At 28.7% G+C, this 13,099-nt stretch overlaps 1 protein-coding gene across 1 annotated transcript; it reads left to right on the top strand.

Annotated features, from left to right (window-relative positions):
- Positions 1–8,198: 8,198 nt before the first annotated feature.
- LOC111714452 (pupal cuticle protein 36) lies at positions 8,199–12,549 on the top strand (the record flags this gene model as incomplete). Its single annotated transcript, XM_023489556.1, is given in 3 exon segments — positions 8,199–8,286; positions 9,670–9,753; positions 11,959–12,549. Coding segments are annotated over 3 exon segments (345 nt in total). The 3' UTR covers positions 12,139–12,549.
- Between the last annotated feature and the right edge of the window lie 550 nt (positions 12,550–13,099).

Genomic DNA, 13,099 nt, shown 5'->3' with positions numbered 1-13,099 from the left:
ATTTATAAATTTCATAAATCAGAATATTCCTGCATAGAATTAAAAATTACCCTTTCCTTATGTTTTTTTTTCAAATAATGTAGAAGTAATTTTGCGGAAGTAATTGCCATTCTATTTTTAATCTTATTTTTAACTTATTATCATTCTATTTTTATTCTTGTTTTTAACTTATTGCCATTCCATTTTTAATCTTATTTCAACTTATTGCCTTTCCATTTTTAATCTTATTTTTAACTTATTGCCATTCCATTTTTAATCTTATTTCAACTTATTGCTTTTCCATTTTTAATCTTATTTTTAACTTATTGCCATTCCATTTTCAATCTTATTTTTAACTTATTGCCATTCCATTTTTAATCTTATTTTTAACTTATTGCCATTCCATTTTTAATCTTATTTTTAACTTATTGCCATTCCATTTTTAATCTTATTTTTAACTTATGGCCATTCCATTTTTAATCTTATTTCAACTTATTGCCTTTTCATTTTTAATCTTATTTCAACTCATTGCTTTTCCATTTTTAATCTTATTTTTAACTTATTGCCATTCCATTTTTAATCTTATTTTAACTTATTGCCATTTAATTTTTAATCTTATTTCAACTTATTGCCTTTCCATTTTTAATCTTATTTTTAAGTTATTGCCATTTCATTTTTAATCTTATTTCAACTCATTGCTTTTCCCTTTTTAATCTTATTTTTAACTTATTGCCATTCTATTTTTAATCTTATTTTTAACTTATTGCCATTCCATTTTTAATCTTATTCTTAACTTATTGCTTTTCCATTTTTAATCTTATTTTTAACTTATTGCCATTCTATTTTTAATCTTATTCTTAACTTATTGCTTTTTCATTTATAATCTTATTTCTAACTTATTGCCATTCTATTTTTAATCTTATTATTAACTTATTGCCATTCTATTTTTAATCTTATTATTAACTTGTTGCCATTCTATTTTAAATCAGTCAAACCATCTGAAGAGTGCCATGTCTTTTGATTGGAGGGTACCCTTTTCTCTGATTAAGAAAAAAAAAGTATTTTCTATAGGCTGAGAATTTATCATTTCCATTTTGTTTTCTGTTTAAAAATGACATTTGCTACAGAAACAACAAAGGAAATTTTGTGCAAGCAATATATGTATATTATAACCCTCGTAATTGTGCATACAAGTATAAATATGTACACATAAATATGTACAAGTATACAAGTATAATATATACAATATATACAAGTATAAATATGTACATATAACATGATGATTAATGACAGTTGATAGAAGACATGTTGACTTCTTGATATATATTGCAGTATTTATTTTTAAGAATCTTGAAACAAAATTTCATAAAATATCACATAGCGTTTTCAGAAGTGTGTTCTGCTTTTTTTAATTTCCGGAGATATGAAAAATTTCGCGTATATTTCCGTTAATAAATAAGATCAACTATAGGATTCAAAGTAATCTCAGATTCTAAAATGCAAGTCTAGTGAAATCTTTGGAAATTATAGATATCAAGATGGAAACACTGTTTAACCATATTCAAGCTATATTGTTAATTGTTCTCTAAAATATTCAAATAATTAAATAAATGTTGAAAATTCGGAGACTTACGTGCTAATTTTCGAAAAGCTCACCATGGATGCAGTGTTGTTAACAGTTTTGGTTCGTTTTCGAAAACTTTAAATAAAACTTCCCACGCTTAAAACCTGTATTTGGTTAAAGTTTATTTTAATAAAACTTTGCAATATTTTATTCTAAAAAACGGAAAAAAGAAAAATAAATAAATAGGATAAACACATTAGTTTTCAGTCGTTACAAAAACCACTATCATCATATTAAACACATTTCTGTTTTGTTCTTTTTTTGCATATATTTTCTCTCTAGGCTTGGTAAAGAAGAGAACATTTTTACTAATGTATAGACAAGATGGTATATACNCGGCTTAAGTATGGTTGGTTCCACTTTAAAATTGTATCAAATGTTTCAAGATTTGAGCCGGCGCTTAATTTAAACCGGGTTTTGACAGATTTAAACCGCGGCTCAAATTCTTTAAATTCCATCTCAGGTCTATAAGGGTCAGGCAGTTTTGTTTATTTTTTTGTTGATCAGAATCTGGACACATCTTGATATATCTCATTATCAATGAACGGAATTTCAAGCGACTCCAGTTAAAGTGGAATTTCCGATTCTTAAGTAAGTATTTTTTAACAAAAATGTAAAATATGTGTAAGTATGATTCAACCCAACGATAGAATTTATTCCGAACCGGAGTTAAAAGGAATTAGAAAGCGATAAAATTATATTTTAACAATATACATCTACGATTTCATTTTTACCTAACACCTAAAAGGTTACAGGTAAACACAAGATTGAAAAATTTAAAAAAAATGTTTTTGTGTTCCATTAATTTACCTTAGATATATATTAATTATTATAATTACTATCATGAAAACAATTAAATATTTTTTGTTTAATGTTTATTTTAAAAAATATCCAATTCAACAATATTCTTATACTCAATATACAATATTTTATTCTCAGTATATGGTATTCTCATTCTTAAATGGACTGTAAAGGAAAAATGAAAGGCCGGGGGTATAGGATGAAACCTTGAGAATCTCAGGCGTTGAACGATACTTAAAAAACATCTGTATGGTGTTCCTGTCTCGAGAAGTTGATATAAAAATGTGTCAAAATTATACGAAAATTTTTATATACAATTTTGTATAAAAGTAGTAGGTTTAAACAGATCATATTCAGCAAATATGCAACCAATCTAAAAACGATTATATCCCACAGGAGCTAAATTCACGTCGAACTAAACTAGATTGCTGGAGAAAATTCACGTCGAACTAAACTAGATTGCTGAGGGAAGTTCACGCCGAACTAAACTAGATTGCTGAAGGAAGTTCACGTCGAACTAAACTAGATTGCTGAAGGAAGTTCACGTCGAACTAAACTAGATTGCTAAAGGAAATTTACGTCAAACTAAACTAAATTGCACATTAAACTAAAATCTTAGATGTTTTCAAACATAACTTAGCTGATTGAAGAGCTATTATAAGAACAAAACATTTAAAATTTTTAATATGTAACGGGGTAAATTTGCTATTTTTTTACTTGTTCAAAAATTCGTACAAGTAATGTCGAATAAATTTGACCTTTTTCTTTGCTTAGTTCACCGTGAATTCATAACTCTATTTTTATTTTTACTAAGCTTCAGAAATTAAACTTGCTTGGTTGAATATTATGATTTGTTTATCATCAAAAGTTTTCAAAATAAGCAGAATTTGATTATCAATGACTTTTTAAGATAAGAATTTGATCATCAATGACTTTTTAAAATAAGAATTCAATTATCAATAATCCTTCAAAATAAGAATTTGATTTTTAATAACTGTTTAAATAAGAATTTGATTATTAATAACGGTTTAAAATAAGAATTTGATTATTAATAACTGCTTAAAATAAGACTTTAATTATCAATAATCCTTCAAAATAAGAATTTGATTTTTAATAACTGTTTAAAATAGGATTTTGATTATTAATAACGGTTTAAAATAATAATTTGATTATTAATAACTGCTTAAAATAAGACTTTAATTATCAATAATCCTTCAAAATAAGAATTTGATTTTTAATAACTGTTTAAAATAAGATTTTGATTATTAATAACTGTTTAAAATAAGATTTCGATTATTAATAACTGTTTAAAATAAGAATTTGATTATTAATAGTTGTTTAAAATAAGATTTTGATTATTAATTACTGTTTAAAATAAAATTAAATTTTTAATAACTGTTTAAAATAAGAAATCGAGTATTAATAACTGTTTAAAATAAGAATTTGACTATTAATAACTGTTTAAAATAAGAATTTGAATATTAATAACTGATTAAAATAAGACTTTAATTATCGATAATTCTTCAAAATAAGACTTTAATTATGGATAACTGTTTAGAATAAGATTTTGATTATTAATAACTGTTTAAAATAAGAATTTAATTATTAATAACTGTTTAAAATAAGACTTTAATTATCAATAATTCTTCAAAATAAGAATTTAATTATTGATAACTGTTTAAAAGTAAGAATTTGATTATTAATAACTGTTTAAAATAAGATTTTGATTATTAATAGCAGTTTAAAATAAAAATTTAATTATTAATAACTGTTAAAAATAAGAATTTGTTTGTTAATAACGGTTTAAAATAAGAGTTTGATTATTAATAACTGTTTAAATAAGATTTCGATTATTAAAAACTGTTTAAAATAAGAAATTGATTATCAATAACTGTTTAAAATAAGAATTTGATTATTAATAACTGTTTAAAATAAGAAATTGATTATCAATAACTGTTTAAAATAAGAAATTGATTATTAATAACTGTTTAAAATAAGATTTTGATTATTAATAACTGTTTAAATAAGACTGTAATTAACAATAACTGTTTAAAAATAAGAATTTTCTTACTTAAGACAATAAATCTTAAATTACAAGGCTACACAGACAATGAGGAAAGGATTTTACACTGATTAATTAGCAATTAGTGAAGAGGTGTAAAGAATCCAACAAGTTTCAACCAAAATTAAATTTATTTTGGTTTCTCTTCATGCTTGAAATACTAAGAACTTTAACAACTATGAAAACTGATGGAAAATTACTTGTTAAAATAAAATGTTTACAGCTTAGCGTTGAAATATGATTTTAGGGGTTCATCAAATATAAAAACCACAAAAAGATTATTATAGATGAGAACTTGACGATGAGATAAGCTAAACTTTAGACCAAATTTTTGCATCAAGAAAAATAATGTGAATTGTAAATTTTTTTAAAACTTATTAAAATTTTTTTAATTATCTTCGTTTAAAAATCTGTTAAAATTTTGGATTAATGTATTCACGTTAATTTCGTTTTTTTTAGATTGAAAATTTACTGTTAGTCTTAGTTATATTGTTCACCAATTTTCTAGATTAAATATAGGATATTGGCGATATTTAGATGGACTGGAAGTTGCATTTAACATATATAAGTTTTAAACTTAGAAACTTGTATTATAAGCTGTTTTACATTTAAGACATTTTTGTATTTACTTTATATAAGTCGATAAAAAATGAATTTTTTAATTCAAATATTTATAATTTAAGCTGCGTTGAGCTGTACGCTAGCGTACACTCCGGTTTTCCGGGAATTTGAACACTATTTTAGACTTTAGAGATAAACACACGGAGCTCTCTACCTCGATGATCTGTTTTAAAGATTAACATTGCAAATCCTGTATTCCCCTCTTTCATGGTGAATAGCAATTACGCCTACAGTCCCTTTAATGTCTCCTAAAAATGTTTTGATTTGTTGCATAATTGTGTTCCACTTGATTAATATTTATCATCCAAAAATATATTTACCTCTCCTCACCGCAAAACTAGGCTTTGCATGCGTATCATCGCACCATCAGACCGCGTAGCTGACGCCTGCATTGACGCAAAGGCCTTAAATAGACGCAAACGATTGGGATATTTAAAAGGAAAAATCTAAAAAGTGCGTCAGTTCTGACCCAGACATTGAAGGGATATAAATACAGGAATATGTCATTAAAAGACAAAATGAAAATAAAAATTTACAAAAAAACGAATATTTGAAGAAAAAAAAACAGTTTTTAAGTTCAAGTTATTTAGTGAATTTTATTGAGTAAAGAGTCACTTTAAAAGTTACTTCATGTAAAAATAGTTTTTTTTTGTACGAGTTTTTGCCACAAACTCAAAGTTTTAATCCCTATATCTTTGCAACCCAATGTATGTATATACCTTTGATATTTCAAACTATGAATAGTGAATACTGTTAGAACAAATAGTCTCAGATGAAAGTTCATCGGTTTACACCATCAGGTTGCAAAGATAAAGGAATGAGTTTCCTAAAAATAATTATTTTTGATAATTCAATAAAAATAACAGCAAAATGTTTATTTTAAACAATGACCAATGATAAACAATGTTTGTCGACTTTGTTTTGTTTTATTTAAAAAATTTTCGATCTTAAAATGTTGTAAAAATGTTGTTAAAATGTTGTAAAAATGAAAATATCGAATATTTTACAAAAAAAAATTTTTATTAAAACTGATACACTTCATCAGCTTCTTTTTAAAAAGTTGTGATTGAGAAAACTTCAAATATGTTTTTCTTAATACTTAAACTATCTTAAATTATCTTGAATAATGTAATTTTCATATTCAGTTTCATTTTCAGAGTTAATCTTAAATTATTCTAGAGTTTAAAAAAGAAAATAAAAGTTTTTAATGAATTATTAGAACCATGAAGTTGTGTATTCTACTTACCCCTCTCATCCTTGGAGTAACGCTTGCAAACCCATTTAAGAACAAGGTATATCTACAAAATATCAAACAAAAATAGCGCAATTTAACAAAAAGTTATACAATTTAACAAAAAGTTATAGCAATTTAACAAAATCTTAGAGCAATATAACAAAAAGTTACACAATTTAACAAAATGTTAGAGCAATATAACAAAAAGTTATACAATTTAACAAAATGTTTGAGCAATATAACAAAATACTAGACCATTATCACAAAATGGTAGAGCAATAAAGAAAATGTTAGAGCAATTTAACAAAATATCAGACCACTATCACAATGATAGAGCATTAGAACAAAATGTTAGAAATAGATAAGAAAATTTTTAAATTGAATGGCAAAATGTTATAATATTACATACATCACAATTTTAGAACTTAGTGGCACAAAGTTTGAACTGTTTTCCCTACTCTAGGAGGGGGGGATTATCATTGCAACTTGATGATGGTGTAAACCATTGATATTTCTTATAGATTTTTTGGAAAGAAGTCAAAAATATTCACAAAATAGAAAAAATTATTTAATTTTGAAAGTTGTTTTAAAAACTTGTAAATTTTAACAAAGATTTGCACGTGGCATTTATCTTCATTTTCTTAAAAATATCCAGTGTGTCCCACGAAACATGAGAGTAGCAAGACGACTTGAAGATTGTCTTTGATCTTTGAAATAATTTACGATCTTTATAAGTAAACCAAAGTTAGTAGTAAAATTCTAGAGTTACTAATCACAAAATACCCCTAGTGTTAGCATTTCCAAAATGTGGTCTGCCTATATATTCTGCTGAACGCAACACTAGAGCTGTCGTCGGGCTGTATTGAAATTCACTCTGTCCAATTTTTTTCTGAATTTTATGTTGCTTTTTATACATCCCGAATATTGTATAGGCACAGAATTTTTTCTTGAATCTTGAGGCTTAGGTCTTTCAACCCTTCGTGCATCTCAGACTTTAATCAAAGATTGCCCTGAAAATCAACATGTCCCCTGTCCAACCAGTCAGTGACAAAAAACCTCAGTAATTAATTTTATATTTTGAAACCATTCTTTTGAGAAAAACATGCAAGGGTCCAGTGCTCCTTGAACACCGGACCCATGTATTGTAACCGGAATTCGGGAACACCGGACCCATGTATTGGAACCAGCTTCGGGAACACCGGACCCATGTATTGGAACCGGCTTCGGGAACACCGGACCCATGTATTGGAACCGGATTCGGGAACACCGGACCCATGTATTGGAACCGGATTCGGGAACACCGGACCCATGTATTGGAACCGGATTCGGGAACCAGAAATCCGATAAATCCGGATCCTAGGAACTGGTTAAATGAAAGTATTTCAATGTATCTTTTAACAGTTAATGTCGTGTTTTTAGCTTCATTTTTTTAATTTAAATTTTTTGTTCTTTCACGAGTTCTTGAAAATAAGAAGTTAAGATTAAAGAATGCTAAGTTTCGAGTAAAATTTATTCTAATGAGGCTTTTATGGCGCTTCGCGCCCATCTTCTATTTCAACTTTAATTGTTGCTCTATCTGTGAACATCGTCTCTTTGTACAATGTTAAACAAAAACAAGAAAAAGTTCCCAGATTTCATAATATTTTTTCTTGGATTTTCAAAATTTTACAAAAGTTTAAAATTTTGGGAGACAACTTTTGAAATTTCGAGCATCCATAAACTTTCTCTGGGTTCATGTGAGGTCCCACTCTAAATTTGGGCCCGATCGGTTCAGCCGTTTTGACGTATTTTGTATAAAAACAGACAAACATACAAACAAAAAGACAGACAGACGCCCAAAGTATATATAGTTTTGAGTGTGTTTATATACAGGCTCAACAATTGATGCCTTACCGATACGGATATGCTGTTAAAGACGAGGACGGAAATGATTTTAACCAACAAGAGCAATCTGATGGACAACAGGTAGAGCACATTTGATAAAGACGACCTTTACAATCTTCATTTCCAAATGGAGGACCGTCAGCCAAACATTTAAATATTAAGTCATGATGGAAATCTGGGAAATTTACCAGATATCCGTAAGTATTTTTCTATAAAAAAGGTTAAAATTGAAAAAAAGTTCAAAGTTTACAGATTTATAACAGTGGTCGTCGTTTATATCAATACAATGAAGATGAATTTTCTGTCGAAGGGAGTGACCAGCAATGTATGATGGTTGAACTGAGATTGCAGTATTGTAGAGAAATTTTTTAGGATTCATTTGAGAGATATAAAACGTTTTAAAGATCTATAATTACTTAGTTTGAGCGCAAAGTTGACGTACAAAATCATCCATTTGGGTGGGTACAGTAAACTAATTAGTGGTTAAGGAACAGGTTGAGAAAATAAAATTTAACTCTTATCATCAAAAATAAGTGATCTTATTCAAAAATTAGTTTCTATAATCTCTTATTATTCACAAAAAATTTCTGCAGATTTTCTGGAATTATTATTGAAAAAGACGACATTTAAAGAATTAGTAGAAATCTGCGAACAAATTCATAGAAAATAAAAAATTCAATATAATGATGAAAACGAAATAATTTATTCTAACATTGATTTATTGACGAATTTCTTTTAAGAAATATATTCCTAAACATCTAATTAGCTTACTATAGAATTTTTACTATAATTTTTGTCGTTGTTATTTTATAATTTAAAAACTATTCTTAAAACGTATTTACCCAAATTGATGATTTTGAACGTCGACTTTGCGCTCAAACTCAGTTTTTATAGATCTTTAAAACGTTTTATATGTCTCAAATGAATCCTAAAAAATTTCTCTACAATACTGCAATCTCAGTTCAACCATCATACATTGCCGGTCACTCCCTTTAAGGTTTTGATTTTTAACAAGTTTACAAGCCAACAAAGGGAATCTTTTTATTTGTCAGCTTCTCTTGATTTTGATGTGTAGCCAAGGAGAATTCTCCTTTTGTGTAACCATGCTGATTAAAATAGAAATCCAAATTTGTCTTTATTGTATTGATATATACGACGACGACTGTAAAAAAATAGCTTCTTTAAGTAAAGATTCATTTTTTATACCGATTTTTGACAGTGGTTCAAAAAATCTTCGAGGATTTACTCATTTAGTTTATTTTATTTTTTTAAATCATGCAATATTTTAACTCAAATCTTAAATTAATTTTCTCAAGATTAGAATTTTCCATAGAGCAAAAAGTCAATTTTTTTATCTTCCCAGATTTTTGAGAAGTCCCTTGAAATCTAAAAAACTGTTTGAAAACGGATAAAAAGATGCTGGTCATAATATCGAGAACATTCCACTAATTCCAAATAACCTAGGTGACAGGGCAGTACAGTGTACTTCTTCCTGATGGTAGAATTCAGACTGTAACATACAGTGTGGCACCCAATACAGGATTTGTGGTAAGTGTTCTTATACTGTGTACTGTGTACTGCGTACTTTGTTCAGTGTACTGGTCACAGTGTACTGTGTACTCTGTAATGTGTTCTGTGTTCTGTACTGTGTACTGTGTACTGTGTACTGTGTACTGCGTTCTAAACTGCGTACTATGTACTGTGAGCTTTGTACAGTGTACTGTGTACTGTATACTTTACACTGTGTACTGTGTACTGTGAACTGTATACTGTGTACTATGTACTGTTTACTTTATACTGTGTACTGTTTACTCTGTACTTTGTACATTGAACGCTTACTTGTCCTGTATACTTGTGCTTTGCAGTGTGTACTGTGTACTGTAAACAAGTACTGTGTTTTTGTATTGTGCTCTGTACTTTTCCTTTGTATTTGTCCTGTGTTCTTGTTCCGTGTACTGTAAACAAGTACTGTGTTTTTGTATTGTGCTCTGTACTTTTCCTTTATATTTGTCCTGTGTACCGTGTACCGTGTACTGTGTACGTTTCCTGCATACTTGTGATGTGTACTATTTTTGTGAATAAAAGTGCAATTTTAATGAAACATCACGTGGTTCAGAAAATATAAAATATAAAGATAAGAATATTCCAATGATTGTTGAAAATTACAATCTGAGTTAAAGAATATAGAATGTGTTTATACTTCTATTAAATTAAACTGACAGAAATGAACTTGAGTTCAATGTGGTAAAAATGAATTTGAACATCAAAAAAAATAAAAAGAAGAATTGATAATATTATTAATAATCGATCTAAAGGCCCACAAGTTGTCCAGCTATTTCGAAACACTCCTGAATGGACTGTAAGTGTAATTTCAGATGACTCTCCCTGCAACGAGGAAATTATGCCGATTCATAACCTTTGTCTTATCAAGTATGAATTGGATATCAATGTTTTTAATTTTGAAAACTGATTATTTTCAATTGCGGTTTCTCTACAAAAGTGACTTGCAAATTTCTACTACTGTAAAATATTAATGATCAGATAAGGTTTTAAGTGTATCGTTGTGAATCAGGTATTGCCATCTTTGCATAGAGTTTTACTAGAATTTACGCTGATAGGGCCTTTTTTGAAGAAGGGACCCAACTCTTAGTTTATTTTACCGCTTTAAAGTGTTCCCAAGGCTTAGACTGATCAAAATACTTTGCTGTTAGACAATAATTTTAGTTCCGACATCTTGAAAATAGAGAGAGAGATGTCGTTTTTGGTTTGTTTTCAACGTAAAACTTTATTTTCATTTTTAGAGGAAATTCTGAATCTGAGATTTTGTGTTTCGAATTTTTTTATTAGAAATTGTGCATAATCTTTTCTTATGACAAAACATGTCGTCAAAAAACGATTGATTAAATCGTTAAAGCATTTCCGCAAACCAAAGCTTGAATATTTGAAAACCAAACCTAATTAAAATTAACCCCATGTATAGTTGCTAAGTATATATGTGTTGCCGACTGATGCACAATGCATGTTAATGCATGATGTATTTAAACTAATAATTCAATCAATCAAAAAGTGTATCTAGAGCACCGTGAAAACCGACTGGTATATATGTTCCGCATTATCAGAATTAATTGCTTTAAAAATCCGTTGCTCTTCTCTTGGCAGACAAATATATATGATCCAGTTAGCTTTGCAACTTATTATTAATTTTTGGCTACAAACTCAATCATTTATCATTTCGATTTTGTTTTCTGTTTAAAAATGACATTTGCTACAGAAACAACAAAGGAAATTATAAGACTAGTACACAGTACTGTACACACTGTACACTAAGGGTTAGAGCGTACCGGAAATGCCACTTTTAAAGAGACTGTAAGTATAATTTCAATTAATCCTTTATTCAAAGATGGCAATTCTCGTTTTACAACGGTACCCTTAAAACTTTTGTGTGTTAGTCGAGTACAGAGATATGTGTGTTTAAACTTATCGAAACCCGCTTGTATTTAACTGAAAATTCAAGTGTGCGCTGCGTTGAGTTACTTACACTTTACAGTCTGAACTCAACACAGCGCACACTTGAATTTAAAACACAGAGGTTTTAAGGGTAGCGTTGAAAATTCGGTGTTGCCCTCTTTGCAAGGAGGGTCATTAAAAATGACGCTGACAGTCCCTTTAAAATAGCGGTACACTTAGAAATACGTCTACAGTTTCTTTACGCAAAAAAGTGCATTCCAAGCTGAATATATCATTTTGTTTCAGGCGGAGGTTACCTATACTGCAGCTCCCGGAGGTGCATTTGGGGGCGGAGCCGGGGGCGGCGGAGGAGCAGGAGGATTTGGTTCAGGAGGCGGTGGAGCTGGGGGCGGAGTACGTGGCGGTGGAGTGCGTGGCGGATCTCAATCTGTACAAGCCGGATATGGCGCACCTGGCAGAAGATAATTATTGAGAGAAAAAAAGTATTGTCTTCATATTTTTTGTTATTTTTTGTTATTTTTGTTATCTATCTCTTATTCTAATTTATATATATTTCTGTTTTGTTTGATATTTTGTGCAAGCAATATATGTATATTATAACCCTCGTAATTGTGCATACAAGTATAAATATGTACACATAAATATGTACAAGTATACAAGTATAATTTATACAATATATACAAGTATAAATATGTACACATAACATGATGATTAATGACAGTTGATAGAAGACATGTTGACTTCTTGATATATATTGCAGTATTTATTTTTTTGAATCTTTGAACAAAATTTCATAAAATATCACAGAGCGTTTTCAAAAGTTCTCTATTGTTCTCTAAAATATTCAAATAATTAAATAAATGTTGAAAATTCGGAGACTTACGTGCTAATTTTCGAAAAGCTCACCATGGATACTGCATACTGTTAGTTAACACATTCGTTCTCATTAGTTACCAAAACCACTATCATTGAACTAAACACATTTCTTTTTTGTTCTTTATTTTGCATATATTTTCTCTCTGGGCTTGGTAAAGAAGAGAAATTTTTTACTAATGTATAGACCAGAGCCCAAAACTTAAGTCAGAAATAAAACCAGGTATTGGAAACCTGTCAGGGTCAGGCAGTTTTGTAGATACCAATATCTAAGACATTACTTGATGTGGTTACTTTATATCCGCTTCATATCTCTTTTTGTTTTCTGTTTTCTAAAATCAAAATTTACGCAAATGTTTAGAGAAAAGGATACTCGGGACACAGGAGTTATACGTTTAACTAACGTTACTCTCTTATAGTTTCAACACAGAGCTCAATATAAAAACTTTTTTATAAATATTGCCTAAAGGAACTGAGTTTTTGTCACAAACTCAAATTGTCTAATCCCTAGATCTTTACAATCTGATGATGTAAACCTTTAATATTTCGAACT

This window comes from Eurytemora carolleeae, unplaced genomic scaffold (genome assembly GCF_000591075.1).
Source record: "Eurytemora carolleeae unplaced genomic scaffold, Eaff_2.0 scaffold1576, whole genome shotgun sequence".
Taxonomy (NCBI): Eukaryota; Metazoa; Arthropoda; class Copepoda; order Calanoida; family Temoridae; genus Eurytemora; species Eurytemora carolleeae.
The sequence above is the reverse complement of the archived record's forward strand: the minus strand, read 5'-3'. Positions and strand labels throughout refer to the sequence as shown.